Raw genomic sequence first — 16,582 nt, 5'->3', positions numbered from 1 at the left:
CCAGTTCCCACTTGGCCCTTACGTGCCAAATCAGGCAGGACTTTCTGGGCCTCACCGGTAAACTGGAGGTTATAACAGTACCTGACATATAGAGTTCTGCTCATAATCAGAACTTGTAGCAAGCCATCCAAACATGGCTACTACGATTCTGTCTACACCTGGTGAGCCACTGAGGACCTGGGAGGAGGGGCGGTGGGCGCTGTGCGGAGTCCACCCTCCCCTTGGAATGGCCCAGGAACAGAAGGCAAGCGAGAGGGAGAATTCTCACCATCGCAGTCTGATCGATCTCCTCCTTAAAGCTCGCCAGAGCACTCTCATAGCCCCTCCTCTTGTAATCCCCTCGCCCTTGAAGGGTGATGGCGCTGAACCTCTCAGGAACTGGGAGAGAACAACGGAGGTGATGAGGCTGCCCTCAGAGCTCCAAGGTGAGGTCAGAGTACCCAGGAAAAGACAGCAAGGCAGCAAGTGCCTGGGTTCAGGAGATGGCCCCCCAAAGCAGGCCGGCAGTGTCAGAGACTTAAGGACAAAGAAGGTGATCCCTAAGTGCTGTAGGGAATTAAGTCTTGCATATACAGTTAAATGCTCAAAAAAAGTTCCAAATGGTATGTATAGAATAGGAACATTTAGGGTTTTTTAAAAAAGTTTTATAGAAGAAAACACATACACAGATAAGAATTACCAACACTTACCAGCACTTACCACTCACGAGGTATTCTTCTAAATCAGTTACTCCTCAGGATGAAGCCAAGAGGCAGGTTCTATTACCGGCCACTTAACAGGACACTCAGGCATGGGGGTGCAAGACCAAAGGCAGTCAGAGGCTCGGCAGGGGTTGGCATGTGGGCCCTCTGCTCTAGGGCCTGTGAGCTCACCCTGCGCTCTGCGGTCCTCTGAATACAGGTGGGGCACTATCTGGTTTCATGGGCGGTGGGCACTCTTGGGCGGAGAAAGGGGCTATTGTGGAGGCGGAGTTTTCACCTTCTGCTTTATCTCCTTCCTTTTTCTATAGTGAGCATGTATTACTTTTTTAATTACAAAGAAAAAGAGCCTCCATATCCGGATAAAGTCAAACCAGGGTAATGTGATACAGATTGAAAAACCCTCCTGTGAAATCACAGATGAGCGAGCTACATCCTTTACCAAACGGTTTCATCAGGAAATGCTGACTGTGCAGGCAGCCCCTCTTCCCCCCACCAGCTCCCTGGGCTGGGGAGAAGGTTCAGGGGAGATGCTTCAGAGGCAAAGGCCCAGGGGAGAGGGGCGGGGCGGAGAGGTGGGTTCCAGGGAAGGCCCTCTACGATGCTGAGCAGAGGAACAGCTGGGACCTTCAGGTGCTTCTACTTTAGCGCTTCCAGGAGCTCCCCACAGAGCGCTCTCTGGCCCAGGCCACGCCTGCCCTCATGCCTGAACATCGGCTCACCGGGAGCGTCTGGGAGGCCCCGCACTTCTCTGGCAGCAATGCTGTTCTCACTCTCTTGAGCTTTTTCCTTCTTGGCTATTTCCTTTTCCCTGAGGCACAAGCAGAGGAAAACAATAACCAACACCCCCTACCACACCCACCCCTCCCCGCCCCGCACTGCTCCTCTCCAGTGTAGCTCTGGGTCTCCACAGACACCCTGGGAATTGGTAATAGTCCGGGCCCACTGATTCCAAAATGCCCTGAGGATGTGCCCCCAACAAACACTGCCTGGGCATCTGCTGCCAGCAGACACCACAGTCCTCAGGTGAGAAGCTGGGGTCTGCCCTCAGGGATCTTGCTCCATTCTGGCCGCACAACAAGTGTGAGTGGTGGGCAGGAGCCATTTTTCACATGTGGAAACTGAGGGCCACAAGGGGCCTGGCCAACCTGGGAAAGCCAGACTGGGGCTAAGCATTCAGCACGCTCCTCATCTGCTTCTTCAACAACGCATCCTATGAGGCAGCCAGGGTGACCCTGTTGTCCAGGATGGGGGATGAGGGAGGGAAGTCACTGGACAAAGTGGCGCTGGACTTCCCAGATCCCTGCACGTGATGCCGAGGTCCACGGTTCATGGGGTCTGGGTGTGGGAGGAGAGAGCTGGGATCCCAGGACAAACTATCTCAGCAGGGAGGACCAGGTGGGTGAGCACGACCTCAGCTTTGGAATAAAAATCCCTTAATGTGCTGCCCACAGGGCAAGCGCCACAGAAATGCAGCAGTTCTCAGTGACGCCTGCCATTCCTCGGGGCCCTGACATGTGCAGCACTTTCCAGACTTTTTCTTATGTAGTCCTCATGGCACACCTACCACCAAGGAAGACTGCAGGGCCTGGGCAGCAGCTGATGGGGCCCAGGCTGGCCCTCCAGAGGGGGGGTCTCTCAACCTTGTCAACCAAATGCCCCTGGACTAAGGTGGCCCCACTAGAGCCCGGGTGCCCCGACTATGAGAGCTGCTAACAGCTCTGGCTTCTTGGCCACTTGTCCCAGGAACTTGGGGGCTTGGTTTACACTAGCGGTGATCTACCCGTACCCCACGTTTCTCTTCCACCCACCAGAGGTCCTGTCCTGTGTGAATGAATACACAAGTTGACCGGTTTGGCTGGCCAAATTTTCAAGGAGGGGACAAGGCACCCCAGAGAGGTGCCGATGCTGAGTCAGTGATCCCAGTCCCTTTGAGGGTGGCAGGGCCTGGTAGGTTATAAGCACATCTCTCTTCTTGTGTCCTTGTCTGTCTGTGCCAGGAAGCCAGCACAATGCCAGCGCCCTCCATGAGAAGTGCCTTTCCCCAAACAGTGTCCTGTGGGTGCCAAGAGTGCCTGACTGATGTTATATCCAGTTATGGGGAGGATAGGTGGCTCTAGGCTAAACTCTGGGGAGGAGGGGACCCTCGGGAAGCACAGGGAGATGTCAGGAGTCCGAGTCTGGTAGAAAACAGGTCAGCTGAGAGGGGCCTGGGACCCCTGTAGGAGGCAGAGTCACAGCCAGGCTGCACAAGACAATCCTCCCAGGAGGTGGGAGGGAGGGTGGTCAGGTTCCAGCTGTGTGTGCCTCTGGATCCCTGCATGGGGCATCAGGGACAGGGCTGGAGAATGCTGACCTCCAGTCTGTGCCTGGGTAGCCAGTGGGTTTGCCCAGCTGTTCAGGGTGCTGAGTGTCAGAAGCCTCAGGGGACCTTTTCCTGGGAAAACTCAAAGGGCAGGGCAAAGACTTTTACCCAGTCAATCCCTGCTCCAATGGGGGTTAAAAGGAACACAAAGGCAGATACAGCAGGACTGACTTCCTGTCCCAGAGTCCCAGACTCGAGAAGGTTTATGGCTGGTGCAGAGCTTAACGAGCCTAAGGGAAGCCCAGCTCCTGCTACATTCGCCAAAGTGCCCCGTAAGGAAGCACTTTTCCTTTTCCTTTCCATTCCTTTCTCCCTGCTTGAGGAGCCTAAGCTCAGGGAGCTGAAACGGCATATGCTCAGGAATCTCAAGTTCAACTTCTGAACTCGGAGGTTCAGAAGGAACTCCTGATCTCCCTGTGCCAACCCCACTTGCTCCCATCTCAGGCAATGGCACCTCTGCTGTCCACCCAAGCGCTCAGGCCAGAGACCTAGGACTCTCAAGAGCCCTCTCCTCCCACCCAATCTGTCACCTAGTCCCGCGGGTTCTGCCTCCAAAATAAACCTGAAGTGCACTGTGTCCCTCTCACAGCCCCACAGAGCTTGCGTGGACTGTGGTGGCCTCCTCCCTGGCCTCCCTGCCTTTCCTTACAGCTCCCACATTCTACACACCGCACAACCTGAAGGCCTTCAAAATGCAAATCAGCTGTTCACTTCAGTACAGTCCAAAATACGGACTGTGGCCTGCACATCTCTCCTGGCCTCATCTCCCAGCCCTCTCCGCAGGCCCGCTGACTTCTTCAGCCTTCTGAACAGATATGCCGGTACTGTCTCAGAGCCCTGCTCTGTGTTTCCTTTCCTCATCCTCTCATCTCAGCTGAGGCCCCTCCTCAGACAGCTTTCCTGACTCCTGTCCCACCACCCTGTCCTCAGTGTCAGAGCCTTCCCCGCTTTGGGGAGACCTGCTTATTTATGCACTGTTGAAGCCTCAAGTTCCAGGAGGTTGGGATCCGCATACCCAGTGCCCCGGCGAGGGAGAGGGCAGAAGAGAGGGAGAAGCAAACAATCCTGCAAAGTAGGTGTTATTACCGCTCTCTCTCAGGGGAGGTACCTGGGACTTCATTCCTATCTGGTACTCATCTTGTGTGAGCTCTTTTTGAGTTTTTGAAAATTCTAACCACCCCTAGTGTGTGGGATGTGGCCTGGACAGCAGGACCTACCTGTAGAGAACAGGGTTTTCTGTGACCCAGTCATTGGGTAGGCTGTGCGCCCACTTCCGCTGCCGAGGAGACATCATCTCCCCTTCACGAATATCCATCTTCGTCATCAAGAGCTTCCTGCCATCCTTTGGGGCCATGGAACGCTCCATAGCTCGCTTCCTGGTGGATGCCAGGGAGTGGACCAGCTGTACCTAAATCCAGGAAGGTCCAGGTTAGGGGGATCAGAACTGCAGACTTCCCAGCACCCAGGCTGACTGCGCTGTCTTAGGTCAAGTGGGAGCCGGCCAGCAGGAAGGCATTTTGAGGGAGGCCTGCAACCCCAGGGCACGCTCCATGCAGGTGGGCTCTCCCCTCCCCATATCAGTCATTCAGCCATTTCTAGGAGGGTATCTTTTAAGAAATTTTAATGAGGACCAAGATGCTCATCCCCATATTTTTATAATCACAAGGAATTGGAAAAATGGAACTGTCCAACAATAGGAGATTGGTTGAGTAAACCCAGTATGACCCTTCAGGTGAATGTTAGGAATTTATTAAAAATGAGACTTACAAAGGATTTTTTATGACATGAGGAAATGCTCAGGATATGATATACCATAAAATATATCAATTAAGAGCATAAATTACCAAGCCTTCCACAGAGAGCATTATTTAGGGCTCAAAGTAGGAATAAAAATCCCTTTTAAATAAGCAGTACACAACTTCAAAAGAAGGGTTTGAGTCTGTGTGTTTCTTTTTAGATATTGTTTCATCTGTGCAGCTTTTTATAGATGACAAGGCAATGCCAACAACCTATATGGCTGTCAAGAGGGCATTATTACCTTAATAAATTATGGGAAGTCCTAGGTCAAAAACTAAGCAGCCACTAAACATCGTGAAGTTCGTGAATGTGCAGTGACAAGGAAAGGTCTCTGGGATAATTTAACCAGGGAAAAAGTAGGTTTTAAGACACTGCTATAGAATCAAACCCAGTTTTTAAACAGAAGAATAAGAAATGCTTTCATGCTAGGTAAAAGCTCCAGGACACCCAATGGCTAATTCTGGCTATTTCTGAGTAATTGAAATTTAATTTAATTTAATTTAATTTTCTAATTTTCAGAAACAGACATTCTAATTTTGTATCCTTACATTTCAGGAGCCAATAAGAATTATTTTTAATCTAAGCAATTTCAAAGCCCTTATTTCATCAGATTCCAGGCAAGGAAGTCTTCAGAGGGAGGGAAGTTTCCAGGGGGCCGGAGGGAAGTGGGGGGCAGGAAAAGGGGGAACAGAAGGACAGGCTTACCTCAGCCTCGAAGATCTGCTGGTAGACTTTCCCGCCGGGAATTTGGGTCACCTTCCCCACTGAGGACATCTTGGCCTCTGGCTGGACACCTCTGCAGGAAAGCTGTTGCCTGGGGTTTCGTCTCTATTAGACCCGGACGGATACTGACAAACCTCCCCCTACCCCTCCGAGGACAAGTCCTCCCCCGAGGACAAGGCTCCCCAGGCAGACAGGCTGGCCGGGTCCACGGGGGCTGAGACTCCTCTACCCTGGGAGAAAGCATCAGGGGCCCTCTCAGGCCTCAGGGTTCTTACTTTAAAAGAAGAAGAGGGGGAGGGGTGCGAAGAAGCAAAAGGGAAACAAACCTCAGGCAAGAACCTAACTCGAACTCACTGAGAAGGTCGGCTCTCCCAGCCACGCCAGGCGCAAATCCGAGGCTCACGTTGGTGACAAAGAGTAATAGCTATTGCTTGTGCTTCACTCTCTCAAGCTCTTCCGGGAAAAGTCTACGTGCCCAAGGTATCAGCTGGGCTTTCAACCCGGCCTTGAACCCCCAACTGGCGCAGAACGCGGTTCGAGGACTTCCCCCGCACCCCTCCCCCCCTAACAAAGGACACCTGGGTAGGAGGACGTGGAGGGAGGGAGCGGCCTGATTCTGGCCACGCTCATTAGGCACCTACTGAATGCTGAGAAGCCCAGCAGGCTCCTCTCACACCTGCCCCACAAACCCATCAAGGAGAAGCGGCAGCCTCAGGGCAGGCCCTCTAAGCCCCTCCAAGTGGAGGGAGGCCCTGCGCCCAGAGACCCGGCCGCGCCCGCACCTGCACCAGCAGAAAGCACCACTCAAGTCCAACCTCAACTGCAACTAGACACACTTGGTCTCCAAGGCAACGCAGAGGGGCGGGAGCTCCGTCGGCCCCGCCCTCACGCACTTTCCCAGGAGGAGGTGGGTTGCGCTTAGCGACGGGGAGCCCCCCCTCGTGGAGTAGTGAAACTCCTGCCAGTTTCTCTGTGCAGGGGATACCTCAGGGCTGGCAGGAGCATCCAGAGAAGCACATTGACTATTCCGAAAACTAGCAGGAGACAGGAAATGCATCTCTGAGCCATTGTGGTCAAGAAAAACCATCCTATCTTCTTTGTCTTGGTTAAAACCAATCTCTGCTGGGAAGTAGCATAGAGTAGTGCGTGGCTATAAATAAGAAGTGGAAAGCATCTCTAAAAGAGACCATCTCTTTCTCAGACTAAAAGAGAATCCAGGCCTCAGGCTTGAATGGAATTACAATTAAAAGGCTAATTTATGTGACTCTTTGAGTTCCATTCACCCAACTCACCACTGCTGCATAACCCTCCTAAAATACAGCTCTGATGTACCCACTCTCCTGCTCAAAAGGCCCTCACCAGCTCTGCAGCCCCTACCAAACCCAGCCCACAGTCCCTAGATGACCTCAGAGCCCCACCCCCACCGCATCCGGTTCCCGCCCTGACTCTCCCTGCTTCAGCAAACTCCTCACTCTTCCTACATCTGCCACTGCCCCCTGCCCTTCCTCACCCTGCTCCTCTGCTGGGCTCCTTCTGTTTCCACACACCCCAAACCCACCCATACTTCCAGCCACTGCCAGTGACAGGATCCCCCCCACTCACTCTGACCCTCATCTCCCTTTCCTCACCCCGTCACCTCTCCTTTCCCTGAACGTGCTTGTACGTTGGTCGCTGTCAAATGCAGGAGTTCAGGGCATCCTACTGGAAGGGGTTTTCTGAGGGGCAGGTGTGCCCTCCTAACTTTCGTCCAGCTTCCACTGCCCTCAGCAGTGTCCTGCACATAATTCAGACACACTGAGTGCTCCCTGGTAAACGCACGAATGCCCGGAATGTCCTGGTCTGACTCTCCCAGAGTTGGCTCTTTCCCACACACGCACCCAGAGTCCTGCACGGCCAGGGCTGAAGATACTTGTGGCTGACACTGAACTTGGTGAGGGTTTCCTGTAGGTGTGGGGTTCCTGACTCCTCAGAGAATCCCTCCCCTCAGCAGGGATCCCTGTCCCAATTGCTCATAAATGCTCCCTATGTCAACTTCCTTGAATAAGTGATCATTCTGTCCATACTAGTTTCAGAAATTAAGAAACAGTGAGTAGAAACCCTTTTATTCCCCTTCTTTGGTCCCAGGTTTTATTAACAAGGTGAAATATTGTAACAAGTGATTGGACTAATTTTAGCTGGAAGTAGAGAAAGTATATTTAAGTGAGGTTAAGGGTGAAAAACACAATAAAAAATAAGAAATGTCCAGGAATTATTTGCAGTTAGCGAGATCTCTGTCTTGTCTAAGAGGCCCTGTTGGCTTGGCCCTTCTACATCAGAAACTGTGTTTTGCCTGCTCAGATAGATGCTTCCTGGGTTCCGAGTAAGTTTAATACTCTCAATAACTATGAGAGGGGTACTGTAATTAGATGAAGAAACTGAGGCTCAGAGAGTTGGTAACTTGGCCAAGATCTCCAAGATAGGAAGTGATTAAATCCAGGATGTGAACCTCGACCATGTAATTCCAGAGTTTTGAACCAAACACTATGTCATCTGACCTTGGGACTAACCAGAAAAAAAGTTCTGGATCCAACTGATAGGATTTGTGTGTTGAACTATAGCACACATACCGAAAAGTATGGAAATCATAAGTGTATAGCTTAATATATTATCCAGTGGGAATACACCTGGTAACCAGTACCCACAAGAAATAGAACATTACCAGCTCTCCAGGAGCCCCCTTTGTGTACCCATCCCAAGTCACTGCCCTCTCCTCCCCAAGGGTAACAAATATTCTAACTTATGAATTAGTTTTGCTTGTTTTTGAACTTAAATGGAATAATACAGAATGTACCCTTTTATGTCAGACTTCTTTCATTATGTTTGTAAGTTTCAAACATATTTTTGAATGTGGCTGTAGTTCATTTTTATTTCTGATATCCCATTACCAAAAAATATAACCCATCGTATTTATCCTTTCTATTATTGATGCACATTTGGGTGGTTTCCAGTTTAGAGAATTACCGAATAATGCTGCTCTGAACATTCTTTTGCATGGTGAACATATGTAGGCATTTCTATTTTATGTCTATTCATATTTTCATATACTTAAGGCTATTCACATTTCTTTTTCCATGAACTGTGGGTTCATGTCTTTTGCCAATTTTTCTACTGTGTGTCTGTTTTGGGTTTTTTAATTTGTTTGTTTGTTTGTTTTGCTATGTATTGTTAAGATGTTACTTCTCCCCAAATTGATCCATAGATTTATACAATCACAATAAAGTATCTCAGCAGATGTCTGGTGGACACTGACTATTTGATTTCAAAATTTCCATAGAAGTACAAATGGCCAAGAATAGTCAAGACAATCTCAAAGAAGAATAAACTTGAACGGCTTACACGACCAGATATTAAGCCTTAGAATAAAGTTACAATCATCAGGGCAATGTGCTGTAGTAGCGCAAGGATAAACACAAAGAGAAACAGAGAGTCCAACTCAGACCCACACATACAAACATTTATGTTGTATATACTAAAGAGGCCCTGCAGAGCAATGGGGAGAGGATAGTCTTAGTAAACAGCCCAGGGTCGCTAGTTATCCATATGGGAAAGAAATTAATCTTGACTCCTACCTTACACCATGAACAAAAAATCAATTCCAGGTGGATTTAAAATCTAAATGTGGACGTTTAAAATAATAGCATTTGTATTAGATAACATAGGAGAATATTTTCTTGACCTTGGGGCATAAAGACAAAAATTATTAAACTGGATCTTATTAAAACTAAGAGCTTCACTTCATCAAAAGATGCCTTCAAGAGAGTAAAAAAGAGCAGAAGGAGAATAAATATGTGTCATATATTTATCTGGAAAAAGCCTCACAAAGGATACGTAACTAATTTCTGTGAATTAATAAGAGGAAAGAGACAATCTACCTGAAAAAAGAAATGGGCAAAAGATTTGACTAGGTATTTCACAGAAAGATAACCAAATGGCCCACAGGTACATAAAAAGCTGCCCAATATCATTACTCATCGGGAAAATGCAGATTAAAACCACAATGAAACTACACGTGTACCAGAATGGCTGAAAAATGCTGACAATACCAAGTGTTGGTGAGGACGTGAAGCAACTGGAACTCTCATATACTGCTATGTGTGTAAACTCCTACAACCACTTTCAAAATCTCTTTGATAGTATCTCCTAAAAATGGACTTACACATACTCAATGACCCCAAAATTCCATTCCTGGGTAAATGCCTCAGGCTCAGTCATAATATGACAAAATTATGAACGTTTAAAATTTGACAATACATCCTAAAGCTGGGGGAGAAGAAGAAAAGTGATGCTTCCTCTCCAGACTCTCCAGGCCCATCAGGTCCAGCAGTCTGTAGACCTGCCTGATTGCACTGGGGGTGCCTGCATAGCTCCAGAGAACTTGGAGTACTCTGAGGTGGCATGTTGGTGGGGGGGATGGCAAAAACTCACATCCTGGGCAGAGCTACTGGTCCAGTGAGCAGTATGCTCTGCAAGGCTTAGCTGGAGCAACCCAGGCTCCAGCTCCCCACCTCATAGCTCATTCTCTTACCTTCCCCAGGAATGCCGAACCTCAGGAACTTCTCCTCACCGCACGCCATCCTCTCTGCTCTGCAGAGCACCTCCACTCACCATCTGAAGAAGACATGGGGAGAAGTTTCCAGGTGTGTAGGCCTCTCTCCATACGAGCACCAGGTGGATGAGGAATCTCCCATAAGGCTGGCATTGCCCCCTCTTTCAACTGTCCAGACCTCCTGGGAGGCAGCGAACCCTGGGGACAGGGACTGGGCTGGTGGATGCGGTCTCTCAGCCTCCCTAGGACTGCTTCAAAAATCCGTTTCCTTAAATATCAGAGACTGGGTTGGGCCAAATCGGAGGTGTTCAAGTGTTTCCTTTATAGCAACAAACTATGTCCGTTTGAAACGAAATTTAGTCAAAATAGAACTGCTCAGAAGAAATGGGAGTGGAGGCCCCAGGCAGCCAACACAAGGGCTCCCCCCAGGCCCACGGAGCCCTTAGAGCTCAGAGGAACCAGGTGGAAACCCTCATCTAGACAGTTTGGATCATTTGGGTTCTCAAATAAAAGGGATTTGCACTCACACCCCTCCCATTATTCACAAATTTCTCCTTCCTTCTTTCCTTTTCCCTCCCCTGAGGAAGAGTTCCCCAAATTTTCAACAGCTGGTGGCAAAGATGACTCACAGAGCTGGGAGCTGCTCATCGAGGCAGAGTGGAGTCTGGAAGTCTAGAAAGAGAGAGGGAGAGGGGCACGAGACGCGGTGCTGTTTCATTTCTCACTTAAGGTATCTTTGAAAAATTCCAGTTTTGTCTTGTCTAAATTAACAAGAAAAGGGGTGTGTTTGGTCCGTGGGCAGGTGGGGGACAGTTTGGGGGCAGGAGGCCCTGGTAATGGGATAAAGTGGCAACAGCTGGCTGTTCCAGGTGGGGATGCTGAACCGGCAGAATCAGCAGGTGTCTGGCTTCCATGCTGGTCCATCCCGCTGGCATTTAGCTTCTTCCAGGCTGGTGGGGCGGGTAGGAGTTCCTTTCTTTACTAAACCAGCCTAGCCTGTCCTCAGGAAGCCGGGCCCCTGCTGCTCCTCTGGTCTTCCCTCCATCTCCCAGGAGAGGGCACCCTGCCTTCACCAAGGATGGGCACTGCAGGGGACTCCCACGGGCCAAGTGGACGAACGGGCTGCCTAGCCTTGGGTCCAAATGGCTGGATCAGGGACATAAGACACCCATCCCGGTTTCCTAGATGGCGAAGCAGCAGAGCTGCAGGAGATTTTGGTCTGGAGCTGGAGTCAGCCTTCCCCTCAGATGGTACCATGGAGGAGAAAGAGATGTGGGTTCCTCCAAGTCTCTTCCTGACTGAGGCCTTGGTCTCCCTGTCTGTCATCAGAGAAGACTGGGTTAGAAGGTCCCTGAGTCTCAGCTCCCGTGTCCCCCCAGCTTTGGAGTCCACAGCGTGGCCCAGGTCCAAGTCCTGTTTTCTGGGTGTGCACTGCCCCCTCAAGGGCCTTGGTGGTAGTGCAACATGAAAGGGGCGAGGATGGGGTACTAGTGATGGGCTAGGGGGCTCTTTCTGATGGACTTTAGCCGTCTGCCTCCTAGGGGAATCAGATCAACCTCCAGAAAAGGAATATTCCTCTAGAAAAGGAATAAGGTGAACAGCTGTGGTACTCGCTGTGGGAGAGTGGTAGAGGAGTGGAAATCAGAGACCCTCTGTGCAGGACACTCCCTGCTCCATCCCAAGTCTTACATTTACTGGGAGAATTTGATAATACAGAAGTGGGAGACCCATTGAATTGGTAGATGGGGGAAGGGGGCTGGCATCAAGGACAACTTCCCAGAGGAAGGGCTATTTACACCCATCTCTGAAAACAGGTAGGACCTGGATGGAACTGGAGGGAACAGAGGGTTCCTGTGGGTGCCTCTCAAAGGTTTCAACTGAATGACTGAGACCCACTCACATTTTCAAAGGTAATATCCTCTATAGTCAACTGATTGTAGATGTGTTTGATTAAATAACCGGGAACTATAACCTTGCCAAATTGACATGGAGGACCATCACAGTTCTAATAATCCTTTATGTATACTGAATATTAGATGCTTATCAGGTCTAATATTTTCTTCCATTCCATGGGTTGTTTTTCACTCTCCTGATAGTGTCCTTTGATGCACAAAAGTTTATCATATTTATGAAGGCTTAATAGATTGTCTTATGAACTTATCTATTATTTCTTTTCTTGCTTGTGCTTTGGATGTTATATCTAAGAATCCTTTACCAAATCCCGTATCATATTTACCCCTTTAAGAACTTTATAGTTCTAGCTCTTAAATTTAGGTTTGCTCCATTTTGAGTTTTGCATATGGTATAAGGTAAGGATCCAAATTCATTCTTCTGCATGCGGATATTCAGTTTTCCCAGCACCATTTGTTGAAAACACTGTTTTCCACATTCCGTGGTCTTTACCATTTGCTGAATTTCAACCATTTGTTGGAAATCGTATGACCATAGATAGAGTTTATTTCTGGACTCTCAGTCTATTCCACTGGTCTATGTCTATCTTTATGCCAATGATGCACTGTTGGATTACTACTGCTTTATAGTAAGACTAAAAATCAGGCAGTGTGTTTTCTAACTTTGTTCACCTTTTCCAACGTTGTTTTGGCTATTCCTTGCAATTCCATATGAATTTTAGGGTCAGCTTTTCCATTTCTGCAAGAAAGATTTGTTGCAGTTTTATAGGGATTGCATTGGACGTACAGATTACTTTAGATAGTACTGCCATCTTATCATAAGTTTTCCAATCCATTAACATGGCATAGATTTTCATTTATTTATGACTTCTTTAGCTTTTTTTTTCAGAAATGTTTAGTGGTTTTCAGAGTACAAGTCTAGTACCTCCTGGTTAAATATTTTTTAAGTACTTTATTATTTTTAATGCTCTTGCAAATAATTTTCCTCAGGTTGCTCATTTCTATAGAATTATAATAAACTTTCATTTCTACAGTTGTATTGAATGGCAATTGATAGATGAGTGTTAATCTGTATCCTGTAACATTGTTGAACTCATTTATTAGCTCTAACAGTTTCTTTTTGCTTCTATTTTTATTCCTTAAGAGTTTATAAAATCATGATATCAGCAAGTAGAAATATTTTTACTTTGGTTACTATAATCTTGAAGTTCTTGCATCTATTTTCATAAGGGATATTTGTCTGTAGTTCTCTTTGCTTGGGAAGTTTTAGTCTGCTCGCTTATCAGCATTATGCTGGCCTCATAGAATGCGATAGGAAATGTTTCCTCTTCTTCTATTTTTTAGGAAGAGTTTGAGAAGAATGTATTTTAATCTTTTTAAATGTTTTGTAGAATTCACTTGTGAAGCCATCCAGTCTTGGGCATGTCTTTGTTGTAGTTTTGTTTGTTTTTGTTTTTTAAATATTCAATCTCGGGCTTCCCTGGTGGCACAGCAGTTAAGAATCCACCTGCCAATGCAGGGGACACGGGTTCGAGCCCTGGTCCAGGAAGATCCCACATGCCGCAGAGCAACTAAGCCCGTGCGCCACAACTACTGAGCCTGTGCCCTAGAGTCCGTGAGCCTCAACTACTGAGGCCTGCACGCCTAGAGCCCGTGCTCCGCAACAAGAGAAGCCACCGCAATGAGAAAGCCAGCGCACTGCAACAGAGACCCAACTCAGCCAAATTAATTAATTAATTATTTTTTTAAAAAAAGAATTCAATCTCTTTACTTGTTATAGGTCTATTAGGAGTTTCTATTTCTTCTTGAGTCAACTTTGTTAGTTTGTGTCCTTATAGGAATTTGTCCATTTCATCTGGGTTATCCAATTTGTTAGAGTACAAATATTCACAATATACTTTCATAATCATTTTTATTCCTGTAGAGTCAGTAGTATTATCCAACTTTCATTTCTGTTTTTAATAACTTGGTCTATTCTCTTTTTCTTAGTGATTCTAGCTTCAAATTTCATCAGTTTTGTTCATCTTCTCACAGAATCCACTTTTGGTTTGATTCACTGTCTCTGTTGTTTTCCGTTATTATTTTATTTATTTATTTTTTTGGGAATATAATGGCTTTACAATGTTGTGTTAGTTTCTGTTGTAGAACAAAGTGAATCAGCTATATGTATACATATATCCCTTCCCTCTTGAGCCTCCCTCTCACCCCTCCCCGCCATCCAACCCATCTAGGTCATCACAGAACACCAAGCTAAGCTCCCTGTGCTATACAGTAGTTTCCCACTAGCTATCTATTTTACATATGGTAGTGTATATATGTCAAGGCCACTCTCTCAATTTGTCCCACCCTCCCCTTCCCCCACTGTGTCCACAGGTCCATTCTCTACATCTGCATCTCTTTTCCTGCTCTGCAAATAGGTTCATCAGTACCGTTTTCCTGTTCTTTATTTTATCTATGCTCTCATATTTATTATTACCCTCTTTTTGCTAGCTTCAGGTTTAGTTTACTCTTCCTTTTCTAGTCCTCAAGGTGTCAAGTTAGGTTATTGTTTTGGGATCTTGCTTCTTTTTAATGTAGACGTTTACAACTATAAATTCTCCTGTGAGCACTGCTTTTTCTGCATGTCATAAGTTTTGGTATGTTGTATATTCATTTTCATTTGATTCAAGATATTTCCTAGTATCCCTCATTTTCAACTTTCACCCATTGGGTGTTTAATGTTGTATTTCTTAATTTTCACATATTTGTGATTTTCCCCCAGTTTTCCTCCTGTTACTGATATTTAGTTTGATTCCATTGTGGTCAGAAACGACACTTTTCATGATTTCAATTTTTAAAAATTTACTAAGACTTGTTTGGTGGCCTAACATATGGTCTATCCTGGAGAATGTTCTTTATGCACTTGAGAAGAATATGTATTCTGCCGTTGTTGGGTGGAGGGTTAGGTCTAATTGGTTTATGGTGTTGTTCAAATTCTTTATTTCCTTACTGATTTCCGTCTGGTTGTAATATCCATTATTGAAAGGGGAGTACTAATATCTCCACTATTAATGTGGAACTGTCCATTTCTCCCTTCAATTCTGTCAGGTTTTGCTTCATATGTTTTGGGGCCTCTGCTGTTAGATATATATATATGTTTATAATTATTATACCTTCTTGATGGATTATACCTTTTATCAATATATAATGTCCTCAAGGATGAGAGATACCTGATCCCTGCCCTTGAGCAGCTCACACACCAGTCCAGGGAAGAGGCTGGGAGACAACTGTAGCAAGAGCTGCAAACAGAGGCCTTGCCACATGCTGCAGGCAGAACCTCATCTCCTCAGGTGTCCTGTGTCCCTGGAGTGGTGACTGCACGTAGCAAGTACTTGGTCAGCACTGGCTGGGTGCAAGTGAGGGGCACTGGCTGTGAGGTCTGCACTAGCTTTCATTTAGAGAAACTGAGACTCATTCTAGTGGCAGAGCTGGGACCAAAACCCAGTGCTCCTGACCTTCTGTTTAGCGGCCACTCAACCGTGATGCCAGGGTTGATTTCAGTACTGAGTTCATGGCTGAGATGTTCAGTCATCATGGCCTTATTATTGTATTCATTCCAAGATCCTACTGTGTTACAGCAGATACTTGGTAATGCTGAGTAAAATCTGAGAAGGCCTCTTTCTTTGCGGAGCCGAGAGCATAATGAGAGGTAGGCAGACATTAATCAATCACCACAAAGGGTAACATTACAAACAACGACTGATATTTATTGAGAGTTTAGGATAGGTCAGGCACTAGCTTAGGAGTGTTTGTGTATATTAATTCATTTTATCCTCAAAATAATTTTTGGCGTTGCGGGTATCATTCCCTTTTTATATTAATATGTAGGGGAAAGAAAGTACAGAAAGGTGAGGTAACTTAGCCAATGTCACGCAGCTAGAAAGTGGTGGTGGGGGGATCCCAATACTCTGAGTCCTAGTTTCCTTAGTTTCAAAAAGCAGAATGACAAAGTTTGGTTGCAGACATAAAGTTAAAAGAGATACGTCTGGCAGACACATCTAGCAAAGGACTGGGCTTACAGAAGGTACTCAATAATGATTACTGGATTTCAACGGCTCTGGGATTTGTGAGGTGGATGGGGACTTCCCTCACCCTATGGGTGAGTCCTCCTGGTACTTGCACAGGTTTTGTGAGTGACAGGTCCCCATTTATCAGAGATATTATGCTGGGGAATGAAGAATCTGGGTAAGTACTGGGCCCCCTGCACAAAGAGAAAGGTCCAGGCTTCTCAACCAGGCACCTGGACCCCCTTGGATGGTCTAACCAGCCCCCAGCACCATGCCCTGCATACACCAGAGGGCTCGCCCTCCTCAAACCTGCGCCCACACTTTTGCTCCTGTTGTCCCCCACCTTAAATGCCTGCCCATCACATCTCTGCCTCCTCAGACAAGTGGCTTTCTCAGGGAATGCCCTCTTTGTCAGAGAGAATCTGTACATCTGATTTGTGACCAAGGCCCAGGTCAGT

At 47.0% G+C, this 16,582-nt stretch overlaps 1 protein-coding gene across 1 annotated transcript in view; it reads right to left on the bottom strand.

Annotated features, from left to right (window-relative positions):
* Positions 1–16,582, bottom strand: part of CCDC180 (coiled-coil domain containing 180) — a 70,968-nt gene that overhangs the window by 49,337 nt on the left and 5,049 nt on the right. The window contains 5 exon segments of the mRNA XM_065878783.1: positions 269–378; positions 1,421–1,509; positions 4,281–4,471; positions 5,566–5,708; positions 5,906–5,981. Coding sequence (XP_065734855.1) covers positions 269–378; positions 1,421–1,509; positions 4,281–4,471; positions 5,566–5,634 — 459 coding nt within the window. The 5' untranslated portion in view covers positions 5,635–5,708; positions 5,906–5,981.

The sequence above is a fragment of the Phocoena phocoena genome, chromosome 6 (assembly GCF_963924675.1).
Source record: "Phocoena phocoena chromosome 6, mPhoPho1.1, whole genome shotgun sequence".
NCBI classification, from domain to species: Eukaryota; Metazoa; Chordata; class Mammalia; order Artiodactyla; family Phocoenidae; genus Phocoena; species Phocoena phocoena.
This window is presented reverse-complemented; position numbering and strand designations above follow the sequence as displayed.